At 42.4% G+C, this 18981-nt stretch overlaps 1 protein-coding gene across 2 annotated transcripts; it reads right to left on the bottom strand.

Moving 5' to 3' along the window:
- Nucleotides 1-7396: 7396 nt before the first annotated feature.
- On the bottom strand, nucleotides 7397-18600 carry LOC310877060 (breast cancer metastasis-suppressor 1-like protein-A). 2 transcript variants are annotated; one of them, XM_083790728.1, is made up of 11 exons: nucleotides 18289-18600; nucleotides 17865-17955; nucleotides 17035-17162; nucleotides 14600-14679; nucleotides 13226-13322; nucleotides 12098-12289; nucleotides 11544-11633; nucleotides 11134-11198; nucleotides 10992-11034; nucleotides 10408-10537; nucleotides 7397-10031 (listed from the first exon to the last, which is right to left on the bottom strand). In XM_083790728.1, exons 1-11 carry the CDS (start codon nucleotides 18437-18439, stop codon nucleotides 9914-9916), a joined length of 1185 nt encoding a protein of 394 aa, XP_083646854.1. In that variant the 5' UTR covers nucleotides 18440-18600; the 3' UTR covers nucleotides 7397-9913. The 2 variants fall into 2 exon arrangements, with proteins under 2 accessions (XP_083646854.1, XP_083646855.1); XM_083790729.1 differs by lacking the exon at nucleotides 12098-12289.
- Between the last annotated feature and the right edge of the window lie 381 nt (nucleotides 18601-18981).

The raw sequence follows: 18981 nt of genomic DNA, 5'->3' as shown, positions 1-18981 counted from the left end.
AAAAAGCTATGTTTCTATGTCAGTCGTTCGATTTTTCAAAAATAGCAGACCTACAAGCTCGTAGTGTGCCACTCGGTGGGCGCTATGAGCTTGTAGATCTGCTATTTTTCAATAGCTAAAGCATAACATAATGCTAACATCAAAAGGGGTTCCCGGCCCCAAAATGGGTTAAGGAGGACGAGGTTTCTGTTTCGGAACGTCAATTTTGTTTTATATTGTAAATCTGCTTTGGAGGCAAATAGAATCAAAGTTGAGTGAATCATTTCCCACATGGGAGTTGTATCCATCTGTTTCAAGGATGTTGTGTTTCGGATCACTTAATTGCTTTATGCATCACCTACGAGCGCATCATTCTGTGCTTTAGGCAATATACGGCCCGATATTTCAATTGTTCCGCAGTTGTCGCAGTAAAGATCTATTTGCATTGAGCCTGGTGGAGAAATGAGCCTGCCTCGCAGTGAGACAGCAATAAAAGTCTAGACAGTGTCGAAGGAGGATGGGATGCTGCTATAGCTTGAATGCTAATGGCAATTTTTAGGGCACTGCCTCAATGCCAGGGACACATTGAGTAGCGATAGCTGGCTAATTTAGAGCACAGGTTGCCTCACTCTGCCCACCAGGCCAAAAATAAATGACCCTCCATCCAGCCTGCGGCATTATTTGTCAAGAGTGAATTCTTATTCCTCGTTTGTGTTTTCTCTCTCGCCCTCCCTAGTCTGTCCTCCCGATGAGCAGCTCGCTCCTGTGCATTTGATGTTAACTTATGGATGTATGCATTTTACATTCTCTTACACAATCAGCATCAAACCGTGTGTGTAGTACGCCCACGTATGGCCCAGCACGCACAAAGAGACACATTTATTCGCAGGCACGTACACGTCTCTCTCACGCACACACACACACACACACACAGAGGGGCCAGGATATAAGTAATTTAGCACAGTGTGACACTTTCACGGTCTAATTAGCCCCAGTGTTGCAGTAAACACGTTCCAATGACCCTCCGGTTCTGGTTGCTCATAAAGTATAGATTGAGCTGAAGATGGCCCAGGCGGGCCTGCAGTCCGTCAGGATGTGACATGTCAGTGAAACAGCAGCACTACTAACCGGAAACCCTCCACATCCACAGGACGGACATCCATATCCAGACTCAAAAACAACCAACCGCACAACACTATCTCCCTCTCATCTCCTCATTACAGATACACAAGACAACGGTGGAGCCGGCTTTTCTATCTGTGTGTGCTGCTGCAGGGGGGATGGGGTGGGGGGAGTATGCGTTTCTGAACGTATTCAGAAATACACAAGAACAGAGCGGATTCAGGGCTGGATAAAGCTCTAGAGAGATGCTTGCGTGGCATGTAAACACACACAGTGGTGTTGCCTGCTGCCTTTGACGCGGTGATGGGGATTTTCCTCTCTCTCTACCTCCCTCTCCCTCTCTCTCTCTTTCTCTCTCTGTGTTGCAGTAGCAGATGTGGCCAGAGAGCTGTGATCAAACCATGCCTTCATCCCTCCCCTCTCTCTTTCTCTCTCATCAGCTGGAAGGCTTCATCAGCAGGGTGCCCCAGATACACAAACCCACATCCCTCCCTCCCCCCCTCCTCCCTTATAGCAGGCACCATGCCCACACCACAGTGGAGGACTACTGACACACGCTGGCCAGAAGAGGGTACTGCAAAACAGAGCTGCAATGAAGCGCCCCACAATGGTTTTTGATTGATTATAGTATGTATTAACAGTATATACTAGAATAGGTACATTTTCAATCAAATTAAATTCAATACAAATGATGACACCATAAAGCATTACACTTGTTGTCTCCACCAGGCCGAAGGCATGGGGAGAGAGTATGTTTTGCACTCCGTCTGTGTGTGCGTGTGTCCGTCCGTCTGTTACCAGCTAATCTCCGGCACCGTTAACCCGGTCGATGCCAAATTTTGCAAACCCACTCCCTGGATACCAACGATGAACCTCTGCCCCAGATTTTCCAGAACGGCCTGTTATAGCGCCACCAGGAGGCCGACTTTTGAAAAAAAAAATATATATTACTCCTCCAGATTCGGTCCAAACATAACCACAAATCGTTACACACTATCTCTATAGTCATGTGTTCAAGACGGATCTGTCCGATATTTCAGATTCCATCCTAATTGGCTAACATTGGCTTTCAAAGTTTGCAGGATTGGCCTGTTTTGAACAAGAAGCCTCAAATCATGAACGGTGCACACAATTTACGTGAAAGCTCACTGTGTACTATCAAAACCAATTGCTTTTAGCTTATTAACCAGTATGGAGTGGTTCACACTGCCTTTTGGAGGTCCAGCTGACCATGCCGCAGTATTTGCCAGCATCCACCTCGTGTTTGATGTGGTCGCTAAAATAGAGGAGGCATGTGGTGGGATGTTCTGAAGCCATATTGGAATTCGTACATTTGTTTTCTAGTGGCAAGATACTTTTCAACCTGTTCATAGACTATTTCTATCACTTTCAAGATGGAGCTAATAATAGAAATAGGATGGTAGTTGCTGGGTTACTTTGGCAAGTTTGAAATCTTGGGGGACCTGTCCCTGTTTGATGGAAAGGTTAATTATGTGGGTGATGATTGGCGCTATAGAGATGGCAGAGTCTCTGAGAAAATTTGGAGGGAATATTGTCATCCCCATCACCGCGTCAAAGGCAGCAGGCAACACCGCTGCAGGGCACTCCGTTTTTAAGTACCTCATCAGTTGTAACCATTAGTAGAGTGTTTGGAAGGCAACGCCACCATAGCTCTTTTCTGAATGTAGCCTATTCCTGACCTGAAGTATTATAGAAATCCCATCCTTGCAAAAATTAATTTCAGGGGGAGGTCGTGTGGCTTACCTGACAAGACGAAGCTGATTCTGCACTTTTCCATCCACTGGAGATTGCAGAACCCTGTGATGTGATGTCTTGTCATGCCCTGAAAAATAAATGACCACACGGTCATAATCCGTCCTATAGTGTACAGCACGGTATACTCCACAATATAATAATGTCATATCTATGATTATTGTAATGTATAGTGTCCTTCAAGTTCTAAACTCCCAGTGGCCGAGGGGCAGTAACTGGAGGCTTGCTGGTTGTTGACCGTATACAGTAGCAGAGGCTGGGCTCCGTGCTCTCTTTTGGTCGGTGGCCTTATTGCAAAAGTTCCCAAACTTTTCAGGCCGTGACCCCTTCAAAATAATCATATTTGAACTGGGGAGCCCCCAAAATAATCATATTTGAACTGGGGAGCCCCGAAATAATCATATTTGAACTGGGGACAGGGAACCCCCCACCCTGACAAGCAAGCACTTGGAATTGTATAGGCATTTATTTTTTACTTGTTCCAGAGATTAATGTTGTGAAAATATCCGAACTACGATCATCTATTTTTCCCACAATGTTTGCCTCTTATCTTACGTAGTTGCCAATTTGGTCATTTGGTCTCTTTAGAAATGTACAGATAGCCTACCCTGTATACACTTATACTGTACCGGTAGGTTTGTTTGTTTACCGTTGAGTGAGAAAACAATGTTGCACATAAAAGCTATAATCATCTTTGGGAACTACAGCCTTATTCTCTGGCATGTCCACAAATCCAACTGACTCTTCCATCCATGTGGTCTTCATCATAGTAATGAACAAGTATTGCACCTGACACTCCTCACATGTTAGGTTGTTACTTTCATCAATCATGATGCTGGTAGCCATGGTTCCAGAGCGTATAATAGGCCTAAGCAGAAGGGAGAACCAACCGCGCCTCTAGCCTATATGGCAGGCCAGTCTGGTGCATCTCAGAAGCAGGACAGGCATAGATATGTCTATGAGGACAGGTATCATGAGAAATTGGATAACTAAGGGCCTGCCGCCTGTACCATGTACCAGTCCATGTGCCCCTCGGACTATGACCTGACGAAGATGTAACTGAAAAATCGAAACGTTGACGCTTTTTACTTGTTTTACTTTTTACCCTGTTAATAAATTAAGGGCCTTAATTGTCTGAGCTGCTCCAGTGCCTCCTTTTCTCATACAGTATAATAAATAGGCGTAGGCCTACCGTATTTGAAAAGATCACATGAGCAGAGCAGAGCATTCACCATATTGACTGCAAGCAGTGCTTTCCTTGGTGTTTCTGTAACTTACTTACTTACGCCTACTGCCCCTTCTGGGGCATAGGCCGTCAACAAGCGATCTCCAGGCATCTCTGTCTTGAGCTGTTCTCTCCAGCTGGTTCCAGGTCGTCTTCATTCATGGTCTTTGATGTCTGCCTCCAGGTCTCTGCGCCAGGTGTTTCTGTAAACATAGTTTAAATAGCTTCACAATGTGTTTGCATACTCCCAAGAGAATAATGTGCTCAATAGTGTCTGAACCTCTTGTCACTTTTCATTTCAGTTTGTTCGAGCGAGGGAAGAAAATGCACTTTTTTATCCCACCATTTTGCAATCCATTTATTTTCACCCAGTGTCAATTATCAAATGTAATCCTAATGTAAAAGCGGACTGGCCTCATGCTTCCTTCAATGCATGAGGAGTCCAAGCTGACGTCATTTGAGGTTCGGGGGGGCGGGTAGTGGGTACCGTCCTAAAGTCGGCTCTTCGGTGCTACTGAAAATTTCTGACGAGCCGAAATCATTTCGGCACTACAGCGCCGAAACAGCGGTAAAATAGGAGTATGAATCGGCCCTTAAACTTCAAAACTGGCTTCCCGGGGCCTCACCCATGCACCCATCCCTTTTCCCCCCTCACTGTATATGTTTTTCGCCCCTTTTTCCCTCCTCTATGATGATTTCCTGTTTTTGGCTATATATAGAAGTGTATATGTGTACGTCTCTAAATGTTGTGATGAATTGAACATGGTGGACCCTATTGTAAACAAGTGTAATGCTATTATGGTGTCGTCCGTCCACAGTTAACAGTTTTGTATTGAGTTGTGCTTGAAATGTACTGTAATTCTGTTAATAAATATTTCAATCAATCAAACTTCACACGGGTATGATTTAAATATATATATATTTTAGCCTAGTCTATACCAGTCTGTCCTTAACACATTGTTTCAACAATATTTAAACTAATTTAAGTAAATAGATGTATATGCCTGCTAAACTCAACCAGGCTATAATTACCTGCAGTTGTCTGGACAAAATGTATTTGCCAAAATTGCCATTAGATAACTCCTGTAGCCTATACAAGTAGAAATAGTGTAGTAGGCTGCTATGGTAAGCCTCCATTTGTTGATGTAAGTTGATATTTATTCCTTTAATTTCCCTGCAAATAAACCTGGCGAAGAAAATCGAATGCAGCTGTGCTGCTCGTTAGCAACAATGCTTTACAGCTTCCCGCTTCTCACATTAACCCGCCGTCTAGGCCTACTCACCTTATGATGTCGACTGTCGTTACAGTTGTTTAGACCGCCTTTTCAGCAACAGTAACAGTAGGCCTACTGCTACATGCAGTAGCGGAGGGAAATGTTGTTTTTATTGATGGTATGGTGCAGGCATGGGTACTTTGGGTAGGTTAAGGACTACAAACATTACTCCAGTCCAAACGGATCATGTAAAGTAAAGTATTTATTTTGTCCTCCTGCCTGCCATCTTCTCTCGACATCACTGCACTAGACTGTGAAATCAATCTCGCGAGTAGCCAGGCCTTCTTTTGTCCAAGCGGCCTGACTCCCAGGTCATCCCACAAGCCAGGGATGATTAGGACCAAACAAGAAGGGGTGAAACAAGCTTCTTTGGTGGAGATGTTGCAGTGTAGGCCTATTGGGCAATTGATTGGTTTCTATTGAGGACAATGATAACTGACGTGCTATCACACAATTGTCTGACATTCAGGGTTGACTAATATTTTTTTTACAACCCAGTGAAAACTCCCACCTATGGTACGCTACTCCTCAAGTTAATCAGTAGCCTAATCAGCATTAATTATTTGCACCTATAGGCCCAATTAAAGTATGATATTAAGCTGTAGCGGGGCATGCAGTGTTAGCTCTGGTCCATATAGCCCTAATGTTTAATTCTGCAATAGCATTATGGGGTAAATGGTGCATTTATATAGTGCCTTTATCCAAAGTGCTTTACATAGATTAGACATTACATGCACCCATTCACACACACATTCATACACCGATGGCAGCAGAAACCATGCAAGGCACCAACCAGCACATCATCATGAGCAATTAGGGGTTCAGTGTCTTGCTCAAGGACACTTCGACACTAACTCTGGGGGAGTCCGGGTTTGAACTGGCAACCTTGCAGTTGCCATCCGGCCACTCTACCCCTGAGCCACCGCCACCTCTGGTGTCTAGTGCTAGTAGGTTATTTCAGACTGAATTGTATCTTCTTTTGGACTAACCCTAAATTAGGCCTATCAATACTATTGATTAACATTGCTTTATGTATATTTGATCAACTATCTACTTCTATTCTGGATGCAATGGCATTGCTTGGAGAAGTTGGAGCCAATTGGGCCATCTGCAATAGCCCCTGGGGTCAGTCAGATGGACAGGGAGGGAAGGACATATCAGAGAAGGTTCCTTTATCGATCGATAGCAATATGTAGTGGTAATCTAGTGAGTGGTGCTCTGGCAGGAACAAGTGACTGAAAGGTTGAACAGCACAGCGGTCTTGAAGAGCCATTATCAAATAGGGCCAGCTCAGCATTCCCCACCCCCTTAAATAAGCCACATTTTGTGGGAGAGCAGCACAGCCCAGGTCAGTGAACCTCATGGGTGACTTTGGGTTGAGCATTGTGAGAGTTCTTAGTTTTCAAACAATGGAGCACTATAGGAGATTGTATATCTTTTTTTGTGCAAACATGCCACTTCCAATAGGTTGTTTAAGTGCTACCTCAAAAGCTCCGGTATTTTTTTTTTTATATATATTTTATCCCACGATTTTGTAACCCATTTTTCACCCCATGTGTCAATTATCTAATGTGATCCTGGGCTCACACCCTCCGCCAACCTGGGGAGAGCAAGGAACTTGAACTCATGCTTCCTTCATGCAAGGAAGCATGTCGCTCCTTTACACCTGACAGGGGGGAGTTTCCCTGGTTGGACGTAGCGCGTGGAAGGAACATGTTATTCCAACCAGTTCTTTTCCCCTCCATCAGGCGCCCCAGCTGGCCAGGATGAGGCAGTTTAGAGACCAGGATTACTGCATGTTCTTATGAAAAGCTCAACTGTCCTTCAAATCTGAGGAGAAAAAAATATGCTTGAGTTGAGCTAAGCAAAGCCAGTTGAGTCTAATCGTGTAAATGCACAGCCATGACATTCCATTTCACCAGATGAAAATAAAGAGCTTCTCATTCTCTTCACCACTCCATATGTAGCACTGGAGTGGTGAAGAGTGGTGGGTTTAAGTAAAGAAAGAGTCCTTTTCCAATGATAAAAATGAAACCTTTTATTAGCTGTAGGCTACATGCATTGGCACAATGACATACTGTATGAATTCATCTTTACCTTGCACACAAACCAAAAATGAACCAAGGCATAGTGCAAAACTTTTTTTTTATGCCAAGTCAGTAAACACAATGTACAAATAAAAATAAACATACTTGCAATAAACTATTAAAAAACATTCTAATTACAGTTTATGTTGATGCCACATGTGGCTTCACAGACTCTTAAAACATCTTAAGGTTCATTTCATAATGTCTAATGGACTTCTTATAATAGAATATTATTGGCAGGTAATACTTTGAAAACAGATATGCAAATAATACGTGGGAAATATGAAGCACCGGAAACAACATAAAAGCAACCAAATTCATCTTCCAACCAAACATATTTATTATTTACACATACCAAAACACTATACTTTCTTTACACCCTATAACTATTGGGAGTGGTTAGCATTGCATTGGATGGATTGTACAAAAGTCAAACGAAACTGGAATCCCCTCAGTGTTGCTTTCTATAGTGTAACATATACTGTACTGTTATAAACCAAAGTTTCAGAACTTCTTATTACTCCCTTATGAACCACCGTGTTTCATTTGTATATCCATATTTTCTTTTTCAACCTGAGACACACTCAATTAAGCCCAAAGCCAACACATCTGGCTGGGTTAATATTTAAATGTAGGGCTGAGCGATTAGAGATGAGAGATGTTGGATTAATAATTATTATTATAATTATAATAATAATAAATGAGCTCGAAATCTATGGAGTTTAGTTGGATTTGATGTGCTTCAAGTTTTAGGTGGAAAACAAGAGCCATTCCACAAATAGATGGATGTGTGTTAAAGTAACCAATGGCTTCACTGTTCCATCATCACGTAACCAAAATTGAAGATTATTCATCAACAACCAAACCAAACCCAGGAAAGCCAAAGAAATCGCTCAGCGCTATGTGGATATCAAGCTCTAGGCACTCTCAGACATATGGCAGAGTAATGGGAGATGGCAGAACGAGGTTGAGATCACAGTGAATATAACACAAAGCACATCGTTATCATCATAGATATATATAAGAAAGCTAGCTGGCTCTCTGGCCAATGGAGAGCGACGTCGCTACGTGGCGGCCATCTTACCGAGTGGCAGCATACTGTAACATTGTGTCTATGGGGCATGTACTTTTTAAATAACCATAACTTGCTAGATTTTCAACCGATTTTCAAACGGTTTGGTTTGTTATAAACGTCAAAGACGTCCGCATACAATGTTCAAATAAAAAACAACATTAAGCAGTAAGCGTCCTGAATCATAGCCACGTTGACAACGTTTGTAATAAACCAACCCGTTTGTAAATCCGTCAAGATTTGAGGGAGTTATGACTATTTTAGTTTCAGCTACCATAGAACATACTGATACTGTACTGTAGCCCCTCTGCAAGATGGCCGCCGGCGCCGGGTGAACTACGTCAGAGACTCCGCCTTGAGCCATCTAGCCTTTATATATGTCTAATTGTCTATGGTTATCATTACCAGCATTATTGTCATCAGCTCTGTACACTCAACACAAGGAAAACCCCTAACTGGCTGTCAGCGTGTGTAGGTTGGCTACAGTGCACTCTACTGTACAGAAGGGCTTCTTTTTGATGCCTTTTCTATTAAGCGTTTTCTGTCAAGCCCGAGTTTGCACTCAACACAACTGATCCCTTCGCTAGTTCGCTTGGAGTTGATTGATCATAGCGCTCACCTACTTTTCACCCATTCTCTCTCACTGTTGTTTAGAGAGTTGTGCAATTCTGCACAAATGTTATTTAAAATAATAATTTAAAAGAAAGTCCTAATGCCTGGATTCCTGGACAGGGGGTCCCTAATGCAGCCTTACGTAAATGTACGTATTTTGTGGATCTTGGTCTCTCGAGAGGCAAATCAAACACACTCCAGTATTGTCTTAATACAGTAGATTTCACGCACTCATCCATTCGTTCAGTAACCCGCTTTGACCCTCTCACTGCTGAAACAACATCAGAATAAGGCTTCACTGTAGCGATACAGTGGTTCAGGACGTTGCGTTTTGTTTTGACAGCCTAGGCATTGTCTCATCTTAAAAAAGGCACGTGACTTGGCTCCGTGGTTCACAGTTCATGACCGTTCTTGATTTCTTCCATGTCGTTTTAGAATCGTTTTGATAATTAGCAGCACTTGTCTTGACATCCATCTCCGTTCCAGAGAGAATGACACGTCACCTCATCGCAAATATTAACACATGCGTACATATTTACAGAGAATGTGGATTCCACGGACAGCATCGAGAGAAGAGCTTGATATATTTTTTCCGGTTGTTGACATGACGTTTGTGTTTGTTGCTCAGCGGGAGGAAAGATTAGGTTTGTGTGAGTTTATAGTATACTGAGCATACTTTTTGTGTTCTTGTATGTGCAGTAGAGAAACAGAAAACAAAAAGAGGTGTGTGTGTGTGTGTGTGTGTGTGTGTGTGTGTGTTTAACCAAGTTTAAGAGTGTTTGATGGTGTATTTGCCTTTCTGCAGCTGAGAGATGTATAGTTTTGACTTGGTTCCATCCAGCCGTTTGAACCAAACCTCATCATGGTTGATGGTTGTGATGATGGCACTGTAGTATGCACACGCACAGAAAGAAAGTTAGATTCATGTGATGTCTATCACTAAACACATAAATAACGGTACCGGTAATGTACACTAATAATGTATCACTACACACAATATTCAATGTCTAACCTCTCTGCACAGAAAGCTTGTCACGGACGAAAAAGATCAAACTAGATAAAAATTACTTTCAAATGTTCCTCCCTTTTTTAAGGTTAAATGGTTAAAATCAGAGCAAGGATGTGGTGAAACAGTGTAAAACACACACAGGCATGTACTATTATGTTTGTGCCGTATATTTTGCCTGCCCAACCTAAACTCAATTCTAAACACTAGCACGCGCACACACAGTCACACACACACACACACACACGCACACATACCTAGTGGGGAATTCATCCTTCCTGTTGATGCAGATGGCCTGCCCTCTGCAGTACCACTGGCTGTCATAATACAGTCGTCCTTCTTCTGAGCGTGCCACATGATGGTGCCTTTCTGGCCTCACTGCCGGGACTGGAAGGAGTGAGAGGGGGCAGAGGGATGGGTGAGAGAGGGCAGAGGGATGGGTGAGAGAGAGAGAGACATAGTGGACAGTAATAGAAAGACAGACAGACAGATGAAGGGCAAGGGAGCGAGAGCGCGATGAAAAAGTTATAAGCCACGGAAAGTGAGACGGTGGCAAGGGAGTAGTGAGAAATAGAGAGGAGAGGGCAACAGACGGGCAAGCACAGAAAGTATCCAAGCACAGAAAGTAGAAGGAAAATTATAGTGGTGGTGGGCAGAGGGAGAGGGGAAAAAAACAACCAAACATTACTCTCTAAAATAGCAGTGCAGTGTGACCAACAAATCATCAATTCCTGCATTTTTCCTCAGTAAAGGCTATGAATCAACTCTTTACTTCCTGGTTAACTGTGTGCTACAAACCATTCTGAGCCAAATATCGATTGTAATGGAGGAAGACACTTACCATCGACCTTCACTCTGTGAGGAGGACCTATTGACGCCATTGCCTGAGGATGTTTTGGATGCAGGGGGTTAGAAAAAGAGAAAATGACGCAACAGAAAATACACTTCAGGGCCTTGTTTCTGTTTGAGTGCTTCCTTCATACCTTTCTTATTGCTGTCCAGTCTTCAAGGATATCCAGATCTTGCAGCATGTAAACAATATATGGTCGTGATATAGATCGTCAAGGACAATGCGCTTTCAGGCTGTGGAGATGGCTGTTGAATGTGTCCAAACAGGTTGACATTGTAGACTAGTGCTACATGTCAAACTGAAAATCTGAATATATTTACTCATCTGTAATTCATTTCATTGTTAGTTTATTTTTCTGTTATCACATTTTGAGGCTATGGTTTTGTTTTACTTAGGCTCACCTGCACAAAATTCCAACTTTCTAAACCATTTAAGCAATAATGTGCTGCCAGTGTACCACTCCGCAAATTAAGTGCACAAAGATAAGCTGAGGACAAACATTTTATGTTAAACCGACACACATATTGGAAATCAAAAGGATATCAGAAACGACGACTGGCTTCTTCTTCTTCACGGGGCAGAATGGATCTTTCTTCTTATTTTTCCGTGAGTGCAAGCCATCGTTCCACAACTCTGTGGAGCGTAGCCGTAGACAGCAGATTAGGGGGATGAGAAAACCAGGGCTCCCAAATCACCTGCTTGCGTGGTATATCTGTGGTCATATCTCTCTTTAACAAGCCGTTTAAATAGGAACACTGCTGGTGTGGCATTTTGTGAGATGTCAACGCTTTTACTCAATGATGTACAGCAGCTATCACAAGCGGCTCGCCTAGATTCCACTACATTAATACACATGCTAGATATACTATGCAGATGTACAGTATGTTGGTTACTTGGTTATGATTTAGATACATGTTACTGTCTGCATCGTCTACAAATGCTAAGAATGTTATTTAGAAAACATATTGTTTAGACATGCTAGGTTTGATGTTTTACCCGGGCATCCTAGTTGCCATGTCTGAATTGTTTTCCATTTACTTGACAATTTGACCCTGTCGATTTACCCTGTCACCCTGACTAAGGGTCATACCACTTACTCTGATCTTGCACTTTGTAAGTCGCTCTGAGTCTGGATAGGACCATCTGCTCTAAACAAATCTGTGCCTGTCGAGGACCTGGTGATTTGTAGGAAGGAATGGTTGCCTCCGGAACCACAATGTGCCCCTGCAGGCCTGGGATTGAATCCGACCAGAGCCTTCCTTCTGTATCTTCTCCACTACAGTTCTTTGCTAGAAATACAGTATTTATTTTCCACTGTGTTGTACAAAAACCTGTTCATAATAATACACATGTTTTATGTACCATTGAAACCAAACATGACTTGGTTTTGCTCTCTAAGACATGTCTACAGCTCTACACATTTGTACTGGTGTGTATAGCCCTTTAAAGTAGCTAATGCCCGTGCCGTAGCGATGACCGTAGCCTCTGAATGTGGCGCAGTGACATCAGCTCAGTGTGAGTGTTGTATGCTGGTGGTATGAGTGTAAACTGAAACTGTGACATGTGTTTACTTGCCACTTAACAAGAGGTGGCATGAATTTAAATGAGTGCCAAGGGTGTGCGCTAACAACACGTGTCTCTGAGTGTTAGTGCCAAGTGTTGCCAATGTTATATCTAGTGTTAGGGAAGCAAGTGACAGAGATAATGTTTTATTTATAGCCAAGACCGACATTGCATTACAAAATAGCTCTCTTCCTATGCTATTAGCTATACTGGTCTTCAGTTATATTCATTTATCAATTTAGGCATCGAGTTACTTGATCTTTTAATGGCATCAAGGGACCAATTACACTTAAACCAACATCCTCCAGCATTGCCATCAATACTGGTAAATTGCCTTTAGATATACAGCATAAATCTATATCTATGACAGCTACTACTACAACTACTACACTATGGAGCCCTCAGAGAAGTCTGTGTTTATGTCTGTATCCTTCTGTGTTTATGTCTGTATCCTGTAAGCATTGCTCTTCCTATCATTACACCCCCAAACCACAGCTGTAAATAAGAATGTGACACTAGCAATGCACAGCAATTTGCATATAGATTCATAAAAAGAAACAATATACTGTATAGCCACATCAACAAGAAATGATATGAAATATATGGCACATACAGACTATGTTAAGTACAGCAAAAGCAGCGTGAAAGCCGTGGATGTGTACCTGAGGTAATGTCAATACTGTGCCTGTCCTCCTCCAGCCTTCTGATCTTCTCCTCCAGCTCGCTCTGCACCGTGTCAAACAGCAGCAGCTTCTCGCTCTGCAACATGAGACAACAGGCATGATTCTATACGCACTGAGTGGCCACGACGACACTAACACAAAGGCCCCTTTTCCACCGCTTGGTTCCCAATGGGAACCGGTTCAGTTTTTTTATTCTTAGTCCATGAGCCAGAGCTCCACAATTGGAAGGTTAATTATGAATTGAATGTGCTAAACCATACCTATATTAGATTGTTATCACCATGAATCTTCCCCAATAGAGCGTCGCAGTCCCGCCCCCTTTCATGACGACGCCTGGCCCAGGAAATGAATCACAATGCATTTTTCCCATAGACATTTCAAAAAGTATTTATTTAAAGACCTTTTAAGCGTTGTACGAAGCCAACTCGAGTCGTGACAAATCATGACAACACACAATATTTTGGACAAAACAAATAATTACATAGAAGAAAAACAACAAAAGAAGTGTTGTAACCTGCCGTTTTTTTCTACTTTCTAATTCTTAGTTTGGCCCGAAAAATTGTGTTTGTTACGAGACTCATGAGTCACGAGTCTCACGACAAGAGTTGGCTTTGTCCGCAGCGTAAACGTCTTTAAATAAATACTTTCTGAAATGTCTATGAGGAAAATGAACGGAGAATCATTTCCTGGGCCATGGTAGGGGGCGGGACTGCGACGCTCTATTGAGTACTTACAGGAAAACAATGATTTATTGTATAACACATTTTACATTTTTAAATATGCAAATGAGGCATTATGTAGGAAAATATGCAAAATAATCGAAAATATGAAAAAGCTACTACTGTGGAAGGGTTATCATGTATTCATTTACTTGTATTGATTCTATAAACAATTTCATATAGGTCTAGTTTTTCCCACCAATTTTGGAGCTCTGGCTCATGGACTATAAACCAAAAAGAACTGAACCGGTTCCCATTGGGAACCACCCGGTGGAAAGGGGGTCAAAGTGAGACACTTATTCATCCCTCTCAGGGCATATCCAGAAGAGGCATCGTCACCAACGCCTGACTACTAGGGGTCCAAACTGTCGCACATGCAATAAAGATTATAATATAGGCAGCACGAGAGTACACCACTCTTTGGTCCTCGCCAAAAAGAACAGATCTACAAGGTATAGTTGTATAGATCATCAACAACAACAGGTTTACATTTCTTCATAATGATGGTGTCTCCTGTCGAAAATAGACAAATCTACAAGCTCACGTGTCACATCTCACAGCGTGCATTATGAACACCTTTTCTTTTATCATATTACAGATTATGCCAAACAACACAGATATGTTTTCCTCTCACCTCCCAGTGTTGACAGGCAGCCTGGATCTCACACTCATATTTGTTCTTCACTGATTCCAAACACAGTTCTCTGTAGATCCCTGAAACAAACAATACATGGTTGGACTTAGCGCAACACTTTTCACATACAGTATATTACAATACTTAATATATGACTGATATATTAACTGATATATAATATGATTTCATGAAGACTTGTAGGTGCTGATTCCATATAAATTGCGATTCTGTACATATTCCATTTCAGTATTCAAATGTTTGATCTTTCCGTTTACTTGATACAGTACTATGAAGAACATCATTCTAAATACTTTCAATGATATTTGATATAATTAAGATGTTTAATAACTGGCTATGTGCTGCTCCAGTATTGAATTCCAGCGTGAGCCTTCAAATATAATAAAAACACTACCATTTTGTGACTCAATCAATATGCAGCCTAAATCCATTTTGGAAATCATTATCAATTATTAATATAAAAATAATGTTTCAGATTTTTTTGGTATATAATACTGTAATACTTTGCCCACATAGCAGCATACAGTCCTCTACTACTGTATGTACTTAAGTTAGCGTACATCCTTCCTTAGCAGCACAAATTATGTACTGTTGCTATACCTAAATGTACAGCAACCATCTCTGAGACGTTACTGCTGCATTTTGTGCTTATTCCTGTTTAATGCCGGGCTTTATTTTGTTGTGTTTTGCTGATTGAGGTTTCTAGTTTTCTATGCTGCTATATCCAAGTGAGTTATCAGGATATATGTGCTTTATACATTGACATTAACTGTTCCTGTTTGCCAGCAAAGATACAAAAAGCAAGGTGAACATAAGGACAAGCCACTATGTGACAATGAGAGTCCCATATTCTCTTGGTCCCATTCTACGCCTGGGTTCAGATTACAAACTGTCTGCCCAATCTGTCAGACTCGCCTACACTGCACACATATTGCACTGTGACTACACCCACACTTGTGCTCACACTCAATACTGTGCACCCTCAACAAGAATAGGCTAATGTGACAGTAAACCATACCAGCTTGAAAACACCCACTCAGCAGCAGTTCAGAACTAATATTGTAACAATAAATCAGAAATTGTAGATCAGTAGATCAACTAACCCTCTCTGAAACAGTACTAGACAGACCACAATGTACCAGCAATCATGGATTAAAAAAATGTCTATCTTCTGGCCTTTAAACAGGTCCCTAAGCACAGCAGTTAAGAAATCATACTGTATAGAAAGAGTTACTGGGGAAACTTTGGATGAGGCTAATACTACCAGAATGCCCAAGGTTATGTCTCTTGGGAGATCGCACAGTGCTACCACAGGGGGTCACCAAGGCACAACATGCATTAGTTACTGCAGGTCTTATTACTGCAGCCAGGTTGATACTGAGAAACTGGAAGAGCTCTGCTACGCCAGAGATCACAGACTGGACCCAACTTACAAGTATGATTGAACCCTACAAACCCTCCCGCGCACTCAGATCAGCCAACGCAGGGAAACTGGAAGTACCCTCACTAAAAACGCCGGGACAACGCTCCACACGTCCCAAACTCTTCTCCCTTCTGGCTCCAAAACTGTGGAATGCACTTCCCATTGCAGTCAGAACTGCAGCATCACTCCCAATCTTCCGCCGTAGCCTGAAAACCCACCTTTTCAGACTCCATCATGGCCCATAGCACTTACCCTAACCCCTTAGATAGCATTTCTGTTGGCTTAGATAGCATTTGACACAGACTTATAGCATGTTATGTAGACAGCACTATAATTGTATTGTATATAGTCATAGCACGCCATAGTACATATGTATAGCATAGTAGTGAATATGTATAGTTGTGGAGGGGTGTTGTCCATTGGGTTTTTTCTTTTTTACTGCTAGTTGTGTTTTTTTTTGTGTAAGTCATGTGAATTTTGTATGCTTTATTGTAAAATCATTAAAAAACTTTGATGACAAAAAAAAGAAACCATAATGTAGCAGTACTGTATATGAAATAGCTTCAACTATGTAGAATTAATTACAACAGGGGGTACATCAGTGGTACTAATCGTATACCCTCTACTAACCATTTGTGCGTATATACTCGTGCATGTTGTGCGGGAGGGAATTATATGGTATACCCTTAAAAGATTTTTTTTAAACAACAATGGGCCATATATACTATACTGCTAGAGGTTTGGCAGGCAGGACATACAACGTTGCGACCCATATTGGTCTTTCTCAAGTATATGTCATATACTTGAGAAAGACCAATACGGGTGGAAACGTTGTATGTCCTGCCTGCTGTGATTGTGAATACATTTACCTGTTTATTACAAAGTGAGTTGCGAGCCCTTGCTTTTGTTCATTTGTTTTATGTTATTCTGACCGTTCCATGTATTTATTACCTTGTGTTGTTCTTGCTTGTATTGTAATATTATAATAACCCACCAGCAACTTTGGTCCTGATCTGCATGTTCTCCTGTAGGTTGGCTAAAGGCTCCAGATACTCCTGAGCACAGCCAGCCATCACCTCCTGGAGCTTGATGTCCACCTGGCTCAGACGCTCCTTGTACAATCTATAGGGCAGCAGAAAAGGTAACCGCTTTAAACCTGGCGTCCCCATTTGGAGCATGTCATTATAGATGAAATCAGCAGAAGCTCAAGGCGCATAACAATGCGTTGTGAGCTTGTACATTTTTGCTTTATCCAAGGCGCTTTACATAGATTGGGTAATGCACATTCACCCATTCATACACCGATGGCAGCGGAAGCCATGCAAGGTACCAACCAGCACATCGGGAGCATTTTGGGGTTCAGTGTCTTGCCCAAGGACACTTCGACATGTAGACAAGAGGAGCCGGGATTCGAACTGCTGACCCATGGATCATTGGACGACCTGCTCTACCTCCTGAGCCACAGCCGCCCGTAACCGGCTAGTAACCAGAACATATCCAATCATGGTTTTTGTTTGTAAATGTCCAAATCAAATTAAGTCTAAAGTACCACATGCATAACCTATGTAGTAGACTCCAGAGGTAGGACCACTATATTTTTCTCTCGTCAAAGATACCGGTAGCCAATCTACAAACTCACATTTTAAGCTTGCAGATCTGCTATTTTCGCCTAATGTTCTGTGGTTTCGGTTCATTATTCCTTCAGTACAACATGCTGATACTACAGTGTGTGCACAGCGTGCAGGGAACTAATGCCCTTTCTGGACAAAAGGAGTAATCAACAGTAAATGTGATGCTTGTTAATTGGACAGAGCATGCGCCTACTGTTCTTTCAGGTCTGTGAATTGCTTCTCCAGTGTGGTCATCTCATCAAGGCACTCCATCCTCCTCCTCTCGCAGTCTTCGTCGTCCATCTCTGTTCACACCACATAGGGAGGGAGACCGGAAAAGACAGGTTCAGCATCAATATACGGCTACCTGCCTCTAGTCTAGGCAAATCAACAAAATGCTTTTAATTCACCTCCAGTTACAGTAGTCTTTCATGTTATGTTGATGTCATGTCACCATCAAATTATAATATCGAACATCACCACTTGCAGTGTGTCCCGAGACCGGTCACGCAATTCCCATTGGGGTTTATATTTTTCACTCTCATCATCTGACAACTGTTCGCTTGAGCTGAACAGTCAAATGAGATTTTTACGGTGGTAAAGTTGAATTGTGCGCATATAATGTGATCTCTTTTTACCCGAGCTGTCTCCATCTTCAGACACGGACGAGCTGACGGTGTCCTCTTCGTCTGTACTGCTGCCGTCCTGGTCGGGAAAATCCACCTCCATGTCTTCGTGGTTATTACTCTCCTTCTTCGACTCGCGTGACTCCCGGGAGTGAACCGGCATTGTTGCGTCGATGCCGGGGAGAGTGAGATGTTTGTTGTGAACGTTAATGTTGACCTAAAGGGGGGGGGAAATAAATCCTATGTACAACTATAGAGGACTGCTAACCCGGCTAGCCAGTAGCCACATATCTCTACTAGACACAGAAAACATGGCCACCGCCACCGACGACCAATCACGGGAGTAGTCTACCCTGCACACAACAAACCCACCATACCGACTGGGATCGATTCACTTTGCAGATGGCTGATCCGGTCTAGAGCGGATACGGTCGGAAATAGTGCGTGCATGATGTGAACGTGACCACGCAAATGGCCGGATACAGTAGGCGGGGCTTTTGGACGGATTTAGGGGCAGTGAGCAGTAAATCAAAAGCACGCTTTCCACAGGTGCTGCGGAAAGCTCTGGTGTCGTGGATGCATTATTACATCAGGGTTTTGATTGATTGATTGAAATATTTATTAACAGTTTGTAGAATTTACAGTACATTTTAAGCACAAACTCAATACAAAGACTGTCAACTGTGAGTGGACGACCCAATTAAG

This window comes from Protomyctophum parallelum (assembly GCF_964188405.1).
Source record: "Protomyctophum parallelum genome assembly, chromosome: 19".
NCBI lineage: Eukaryota > Metazoa > Chordata > Actinopteri > Myctophiformes > Myctophidae > Protomyctophum > Protomyctophum parallelum.
This window is presented reverse-complemented; position numbering and strand designations above follow the sequence as displayed.